General features: G+C 37.2%; 1 protein-coding gene across 1 annotated transcript; it reads left to right on the top strand.

The window, feature by feature from the left end:
• Positions 1-4,280: 4,280 nt before the first annotated feature.
• LOC129923116 (coiled-coil domain-containing protein 1-like) lies at positions 4,281-8,936 on the top strand. The gene is made up of 2 exons (XM_056012946.1): positions 4,281-4,691; positions 8,733-8,936. Exons 1-2 carry the CDS (start codon positions 4,281-4,283, stop codon positions 8,934-8,936), a joined length of 615 nt encoding a protein of 204 aa, XP_055868921.1.
• Positions 8,937-9,634: the final 698 nt, after the last annotated feature.

Here is a 9,634-nt window from a genome sequence, read left to right as displayed (position 1 = left end):
TAGAACTAAAGAGAGGTCACTGTGATGCATGTTGTTTTCTTGTTTGATGTCTGAATTGGTCGTATCACTGGTTTGTTTTGTTTTAGAAACATAATCATCTGGTAATTTCAAGTCTATTCTCCGCACTCTTTCCATCTTACTTTGGTTGTTGTTAACAGATAAGTTTATCAGTAGTTGTTTAACTTGTTACCTCTCTACTATTAAATATTCCATTAACAAAAATAATAAAAACATACATATAAACGGTGATGCGCTATCCACAATCATACTTACGAGACAAAATGGGACACGGTGTTACGGAATCTTTTCCGCAACATTTAACTTTGACCAAGCTGTTTTTTGTTGTTGTTTTTTTTGTTCTAAGAAAAACAATGTATCAATGAAACATAATAAAGGCAAACATGGCTGTGCTAAAAAAATGCAAACTAGAGAACTACACATAGGTAACCCTGCTGAACTGCCATTAAATGTAAGCCTCCGACAAGAGACCCTCTTTACAAAGAAAGTAAATAAAACCATAGACAAAAAGTTAGCTTATAGATCAAATGCAATTTATCTGTTCCACGATGCTACAGACTATCTAACCAGAAAGAAGAGGACCAAACACCAGTTCACAGGCGCGGGAGAAAGTGTCAGAGTGTGAGAGGGAGGAAGCATTGTTCTATACTATAGACAGTGTGTATTGGCTAGTAGCAGCTTTGGAATCAAAGCTGTCTTATGGTGTATGATTTTTTTTCAGACAGTTTTTTAAAATGATATCTTTTTTATTGCAGTTTTGATACACAGTCGTTGGATAGTTGCTACAGACAGCTTTTTTTCTTTCTGACACAGTCGTTGGGCTGTCGCTACAGACAGCTTTTTTTCTTTCTGACACAGTCGTTGAACTGTCGCTACAGCTTTCCTTCTTTCAGACACAGTTGTTGGGCTGTCGTTACAGACAGCTTTCTTTCTTTCTGACACAGTTGTTGGGCTGTCACTACAGACAGCTTTCTTTCTTTCTGACAGAGTCGTTGGGCTGTCGCTAAAGACAGCTTTCTTTCTTTCTGACACAGTCTTAAGGTTGTAGCTCCATACAGATTTCTTTCTGACACAGTCGTTGTGCTGTCACTACAGACAGCTTTCTTTCTTTCTGACACAGTCGTTAGGTTGTAGCTCCATACAGATTTCTCTCTGACACAGTCGTTGGGCTGTCGCTACAGACAGCTTTCTTTCTTTCTGACACAGTCGTTGGATTGTTGCTACAGACATCTTTCCTTCTTTCTGACACAGTCGTTGGGCTGTCGCTACAGACAGCTTTCTTTCTTTCTGACAGAGTCGTTGGGCTGTCGCTACAGACAGCTTTCGTTCTCTCTGACAGAGTCGTTGGGCTGTCGCTACAGACAGCTTTCTTTCTTTCTGACAGAGTCGTTGGGCTGTCGCTACAGACAGCTTTCCTTCTCTCTGACAGAGTCGTTGGGCTGTCGCTACAGACAGCTTTCTTTCTTTCTGACAGAGTCGTTGGGCTGTCGCTACAGACAGCTTTCTTTCTTTCTGACACAGTTGTTGGGCTGTCGCTTCAGACAGCTGTCTCACTTTCTGTCTGTCCTCCATTGGCTCCAGGATCATTCATATCACATTCATATCACATTCATATCACATTCATATCACATTCATATTGATCTTAAAATTATAATTATTTAGAAAATAACGATGATGGTGATGACAAAATATTTGCGACTTCTCGTGTTCACAGTTCATCATAGGTAAAGTTTTTGGGCACAGAAAAACATAATACACTCAAAATTCAACGCTAAATTTTAGTACATGTGTAGTGTATTGTTACTTGGCCACTTTACAAGCTGGCAATTACTGAAAACAGACGTGGAGTTGAACATATTATTATGTGTGTTGGAGAAATAACGTGTACAAACGTTTTGCCAGACAGCAGACAGACAGAGTGATCAGATATAAACTTTGTTAAATAGCTTCAGTTCACAAACGGTGGAAAATGTTAGGAAAAAAAATACATTCAAACCCTGCACTATATCGTCGTCTTTATCCAGTGAATGTTCAAATCTAAGACAGACGAGGACGTAATTATCTTCATTTCTGAAAGAAACGTCCGAAGCTATGAAATACAAGGACGTAATTATCTTCATTTCTGAAAGAAACGTCCGAAGCTATGAAATACAAGGACGTAATTATCTTCATTTCTGAAATAACGTCCGAAGCTAAACAAAAAAAACAACCAATACATCTAGCCATGCAGGCATAGAACATATGATGATGAGCTTGTGAGTCTGGGGTCACACTCAGAACGTTGAATTTGAATAAGGAGACATAGAAGAAAAAAAAAGTCTAATCAAAACTTTCATGAAAAGATTTTCTAGCGTGTGGAGTATGGATTGGACAAGTTATTACAAATGGAAGAGGTACCAAGCCCAAAATCTTAGCTTCTTGTGCCTAGGAAATAAAGTACTGTTTATTATTTTAAATACAAATATAAAAAACAACAACAAAATGGACAGAAAAAAAAAAAGAACAGGTGCAACACTTTACGTTGTATTAGTCTTTACCTTCGCGTACACCTGTGTGGAAAATGTCCATCATTCATTGCGAGAACATGCAGGGAAAGAATAAAAAGCAAATCTCCATTGAGCCTGAGATAAAAACAATAACAGACAGACTAAATAGTTCATGCATTAAACTGGATTAACCTTTCAACTTGTGTACACATGAGATCAATGTGTTCTATGTCAGTCAATGATCACACAATAAATTGCTTGGAAAACATGATTCCTGACAATAGAGATATTTTGTTTAATTTTACACAAACATACAAACAAAATACTTTTTAAAAAGTCACTGTGTGATGAAACTAAGCTATCTCTGAGTGATCTTTGGGTGATCTTGAAATGATCTTTCACTGATCTTTGAGCCGGATTAAAGTGCTGTATGGAACGTGTGTTGAAGTAGATTTTAGTCCAGTGATGATGTTAGTAATGATAAATATAATGATGTATGTAATGCTTTAAGTGATGATATAAGTGAGGCTGAAAAACGCGCTAAAGGATCGCAACTTAGACCAACTGATAAACGTTCCAACTCACGTCAAAGGTCACACTCTTGACTGGATTGTTACAAATGCAAGTGAACTTAGAGCCAAACTCAATGTCCTAGACCGTGGCTTGTCAGATCATTTTCTTGTACACTTTGAAATGAGCCTATCAAAAACAAAATGGCCAAAGAAAAACGTGACTTCCCGTAAACTTAAAGCCATAGACATTGCCTCCTTCAAAATGGACGTGACCTCTTAGCTGTTGCAAAAGAGTTGCTGGATAGCCTTGCACCTCTTGTCACTCGTACAGTCTCAGTTAGGCCATCTGCACCCTGGATGACGGAAGACATAAAGACTGCCAAACTTATTCGCCGACGTGCCGAACGTACATTTCAAAAGACAGGTCTGACGATACATCGACAAATCTTGACTACTGCAACGCTGTGCTAGCAGGTATACCCGATGACAAAATAGCCAAGTTGCAAGGTATTCAGAACAACTCCGCACGAATAGTCCTTAGAAAAACAAGACGAGATTCTGCTACTACACTCTTTCTCAAGCTCCATTTGCTTCCCGTGAAAGCGAGAATCGAGAACAAGGTTGCCACATTTTGTCATCAATGTATATATAACAATGAGATGCTCTTGTACCTTAGCGAACTGATCACTCCATATGTCCCTCAGAGAGCCCTGCGCTCAATGGACTGAACGCTTCTAGTCTCAAAAGCTACGGTCTGCGGGCTTTTTTGGATCCTCATTGATCTCAGACAGACAACATGCTACACTACTTTTAAGAAGAACATTAAGACCTACCTGTTTACAACTTTTTTTAGCTCTCGTGTTTGTAATGTTATCACAGCGCCTTGAGCCTACATGTTGGTTGTTAACAGAGCATTATAAATAAAATTATAATTATCATTATTATTATGATGATGCAAGTAATGATGGATGTGATGATGTATTTAATGATGTTAGTGATAATGTATGTAATGATGTAAGTGATGATGTAAGTGATGATGTAATTGATGATGTAAGTGATGATGTAAGTGATGATGTAAGTGATGATGTAAGTGATAATGTAAGTGATGATGTATTTGATTATGTTAGTGATGATGTAAGTGATGATGTATTTGATTATGTTAGTGATGATGTAAGTGATGATGTAAGTTACGATGTATGTAATGATGTAAGTTATGATGTAAGTAATGATGTAACTAATGATTTAAGTGATGATGTATGTAATGATGGTTGGTGATGATGTATGTAATGATTTAAGTGATGATGTAAGTGATGATGTATGCAATGATGTAAGTGACGATGTATGTGATGATGTTAGTGATGATGTAAGTGATGATGTATGTGATGATGTTAGTGATGATGTATGCAATGATGTAAGCGACGATGTATGTGATGACGTTAGTGATGATGTATGTAATGATGTAAGTGATGATGTATGTGATTATGTTATTGATGATGTAAGTGATGATGTATGCAATGATGTTAGTGATGATGTATGCAATGATGTAAGTGACCATGTATGTGATGACGTTAGTGACGATGTATGTAATGATGTAAGTGACGATGTATGTAATGATGTTAGTGATGATGTATGTAATGATGTAAGTGATGATGTATGTGATTATGTTAGTGATGATGTAAGTGATGATGTATGTAATGATGTTAGTGATGATGTATGTATAACTGTGCATTTAAAATCTTTAGCCGTTCATATTTGAGACGCTAGATTCAGTTAGTTATATCCCTTTGTTATGTGAATAGTCTTGCATGTGTTATGAACTGAATGGTTAAGTCTTCCTTGAATGTGCGAGAAAGTGTGTTAGTCAGTGAGGTCTTGTTCCCGTTCCAGGGAGGTTGGATAGTCGCTTCCTTGACTGGTGTTTGTATTATTTCTTGAGAGTAATATAATTGTGTGCGTTATTTGATATTAAAGAGTTTTTGGTATTCATTGACAGATGGAGTTAGAGTTGAAGTATATTGAGTATTAATTGTTCTTATTTGTGAGTAATTTGTAATTGAGTATTTAAGTAACCCCTACGAGCCTAAGGAGCCAAGCCAAAAGACAAGAGCTAGAACCCTGACCCGCTCCAACCCTTAATGAACTTAACGAGCTGGACGGACACGTGACACAAAAATGTTCAACACTATCATGTATTTATGAATGCTAGTCATTGTCTTGTTGCTGTGGTCAGTGAGACTAATTTCATTTCTCTCTCTCTTTCTTTCTCTCTCTCTCTCTTTCCTCTTTATATTGTTATTATTCTTCCCCGTGCATCCAATTAGGACTGTAGGCGAGCACCATCTGAGACACTCATTATACAAAAAAGACAAGAACGCAATGGCAATGAGTTAATCTCCACTGAAGTTTGGAAGACTACAAATGTCTACAAGTACTAGAGCTGTGTGACCGAGACTTCTGTGTGTCTACAAGTACTAGAGCTGTGTGACCGAGACATATGTGTGTCTACAAGTACTAGAGCTGTGTGACCGACTTCTGTGTGTCTACAAGTACTAGAGCTGTGTGACCGAGACATATGTGTGTCTACAAGTACTAGAGCTGTGTGACCGAGACTTCTGTGTGTCTACAAGTACTAGAGCTGTGTGACCGAGACATATGTGTGTCTACAAGTACTAGAGCTGTGTGACCGAGACATATGTGTGTGTCTACAAGTACTAGAGCTGTGTGACCGAGACTTCTGTGTGTCTACAAGTACTAGAGCTGTGTGACCGAGACATATGTGTGTCTACAAGTACTAGAGCTGTGTGACCGAGACTTCTGTGTGTCTACAAGTACTAGAGCTGTGTGACCGAGACATATGTGTGTCTACAAGTACTAGAGCTGTGTGACCGAGACATATGTGTGTCTACAAGTACTAGAGCTGTGTGACCGAGACATATGTGTGTCTACAAGTACTAGAGCTGTGTGACCGACTTCTGTGTGTCTACAAGTACTAGAGCTGTGTGACCGAGACATATGTGTGTCTACAAGTACTAGAGCTGTGTGACCGAGACTTCTGTGTGTCTACAAGTACTAGAGCTGTGTGACCGAGACATATGTGTGTCTACAAGTACTAGAGCTGTGTGACCGAGACATATGTGTGTGTCTACAAGTACTAGAGCTGTGTGACCGAGACTTCTGTGTGTCTACAAGTACTAGAGCTGTGTGACCGAGACATATGTGTGTCTACAAGTACTAGAGCTGTGTGACCGAGACTTCTGTGTGTCTACAAGTACTAGAGCTGTGTGACCGAGACATATGTGTGTCTACAAGTACTAGAGCTGTGTGACCGAGATTTCTGTGTGTCTACAAGTACTAGAGCTGTGTGACCGAGACTTCTGTGTGTCTACAAGTACTAGAGCTGTGTGACCGAGACATGTGTGTGTCTACAAGTACTAGAGCTGTGTGACCGAGACATATGTGTGTGTCTACAAGTACTAGAGCTGTGTGACCGAGACATATGTGTGTCTACAAGTACTAGAGCTGTGTGACCGAGACTTCTGTGTGTCTACAAGTACTAGAGCTGTGTGACCGAGACTTCTGTGTGTCTACAAGTACTAGAGCTGTGTGACCGAGACATGTGTGTGTCTACAAGTACTAGAGCTGTGTGACCGAGACATATGTGTGTGTCTACAAGTACTAGAGCTGTGTGACCGAGACATATGTGTGTCTACAAGTACTAGAGCTGTGTGACCGAGACTTCTGTGTGTCTACAAGTACTAGAGCTGTGTGACCGAGACTTCTGTGTGTCTACAAGTACTAGAGCTGTGTGACCGAGACTTCTGTGTGTCTACAAGTACTAGAGCTGTGTGACCGAGACATATGTGTGTCTACAAGTACTAGAGCTGTGTGACCGAGACTTCTGTGTGTCTACAAGTACTAGAGCTGTGTGACCGAGACTTCTGTGTGTCTACAAGTACTAGAGCTGTGTGACCGAGACTTCTGTGTGTCTACAAGTACTAGAGCTGTGTGACCGAGACTTCTGTGTGTCTAATCATTTAATGATCCTCATCAAAGATATCTATCTACTCTAATTACCTTTTGTTGAGCTGCTTTGCCTTAGATAAACAACACATTGGTCAAGTATTACTTACTTGCATGGGTCTTTGAAAGCAATCGGGCTACCTCGGGACCAATGTTTTCTAAAACCTTTTCCATTCTCTTTACTTCTACTGCTTATAACGAGTTACAGTGTTAGAAAAAAGTACAGTGTGTAACATTTTACAAATGAGGATCAATCAATATCTATTAAACATTTTTGATGTTCTAAACCTTTTTTCTAAATATGAAAGTAAAAACAGGAGCAAACTGATTAACGGGAAAACCCAAAGTTCTATTTAAAACGATCAGACTTAATGCCCCTGGGATGATCTGGAATCATCATTGGCATATCTTTCAACTTCACAGTGCTGTCATTTTACAAGCTAGTGGGTGAAGCACTTACACGATCTAAAAAACACCAAGCTACTAACTTATTTTAAAGTTTAAAAAAACCACAACAAAAACAAAAAAAACCCACAACAAAAACAAAAAAACAAAGTTTAGAAAGTTCAACCAAGTAAAGTTTGAATTTTCTTTTTTTTTTTTAATCCGTCATTAAATGTACACAACAACTTCCAATACTTTGACTTAAGTCATAGCTCACTCCATTCAGAACCCTGACAAGGTTTGTGTTTATTTGTAGGGTTAAGAAAAATCAATGTCGTTGAACTATTGACAACAAACTTTGTTACATCTGGACTGCACTGGGCCCTAGTGTTGACTACCTATTGAGTCAGTAACAACTCAATTCTGCTTTTCAGTTCCAATAACATTGCAAATGATAAATTTGGAACGTTTTTAAAAAAAGTCTATACAAATCTTGGTACATGCATATAATTTTCATATAAAGTTTTAAAACCTCAGTAAAATAGCATATTACAGACAAGTTAGTTTGTAAAACATCTCTAAATAAAGACAGGCCTTGTTATAGTTCAACACAACATATAAAAGTCACAGTTCTTAACTCCAGTATACACAAAAATACAACTTAGCACTTTGATTAGTGTGTTGCAGTGCTCCCTTTAGAGCTGTTTTTTCCATTAGGGTTCTGTTCTATTTCACACACGTTGGAAGTGTACCAAGGGCCATTTAAAAGTTAATGTAGAGATATTTTGTGCATTTTAAAGTCATGGAATTGTGCGATTGACACCGTTTTGTGCTTCTAAAACCTTACTTCAAATACAATTATACCAACTAAAAAAAATGGCAGCAGATACGGTCTACCTGTGATTGCATGCCAACTGCAGACTTCCAGGTAACTCGCAGGATTTCTACCTTTTCTAATAATTGCCTTGTACTAAAATGCCTTTAATCAGGAGGACAGGTGATTCTTCAGTTCATCTCATTGTCAGAACAGACAGCTCTCAAGTTTAAACAACCTCCAAGACAGAAATATAATTGTCCCCTTACCTTTCAATTCAGCTAGAGAGAGGATCAAGTCTGTATTTAGTATTTGTTAACTAATGATCAAACTTTAAACCTATTGTAAATAGTGAGGAAACAATAATATTCGCTATGCAGGATGTAAAATATATTTACTGTTGTACTGTACAACGCTTATACTAAATAACATTTTTTTTTGCAATCGACATTTCAACCACTTCTATTCATATAATTGTCATCAAATTTTGCATACAAGCTCATGTTCGATGACATGTTTGATGACATGTTCGATGACATGTTTGATGACATGTTCGATGACATGTTTGATGACATGTTCGATGACATGTTTGATGACATGTTTGATGACATGTTTGATGACATGTTTGATGACATGTTCGATGACATGTTTGATGACATGTTTGATGACATGTTTGATAACATGTTCGATGACAACACATAAATACATAAATAAATCAAACAATTAGTTAATCAACAAGTCGTAATTAATTAATTTCTTTCTTTCTCTATGAAAGATTTACCAAACTAAGGAGATATAAGCCATGAGTAGAGAATAAGGTGATTAAAGATTTAAAGATAGCAAGAGCCAATACAAAAATTAATGTTAATGTAAATATCATATCAATAGGACTGTATGTATTATAAAGAATTACACAGAAAATACTTTGGTAAATAGCATTGTCTTAATTAGGCTACTATTTACAAAAATATTTTTTTTCTTAATTTAAACTTATTATCGCTAAAAAATTGAGATTCATAATTAAAAGTGTATGTAATTGAAATCCCTGTTATTTTATTGGTGAAGCAAAATAAATAATTATCAATAAGGATTAAATGTGTTGAATTTCAGCAAGCGTGGTCAAAAGCTGCATTTTGTTGAATGAAAGTGACTTAATTCTAATTCTAATTTGCGTACAATATCTACATACACCTACATACATATGATTGATTTGTACAAATCGATTTTATGATCTTAAATAATCAACATTTAATAAATTCTCGGATGTTCCAGAAAATAAAACCTCATTTAAAATTAGAATACATTTTAAGCACACATCAAATATTTAGGAATACCTATAAAACCAGTAGCTTCATTGATTACTATTTATCCAATTATTTCTGACCTTTTCACATGGATCC

This window comes from Biomphalaria glabrata, chromosome 1, assembly GCF_947242115.1.
Source record: "Biomphalaria glabrata chromosome 1, xgBioGlab47.1, whole genome shotgun sequence".
Classification (NCBI taxonomy): domain Eukaryota; kingdom Metazoa; phylum Mollusca; class Gastropoda; family Planorbidae; genus Biomphalaria; species Biomphalaria glabrata.
This window is presented reverse-complemented; position numbering and strand designations above follow the sequence as displayed.

Coding starts and splice junctions, on each gene's coding strand:
- LOC129923116 (XM_056012946.1), top strand. CDS start 4,281: ATGGTTGGTGATGATGTATGTAATGATTTAAGTGATGATGTAAGTGAT. Junction 4,692..8,732: donor GTGATTATGTTAGTGATGAT/GTAAGTGATGAT, acceptor TTTGCATACAAG/CTCATGTTCGATGACATGTT.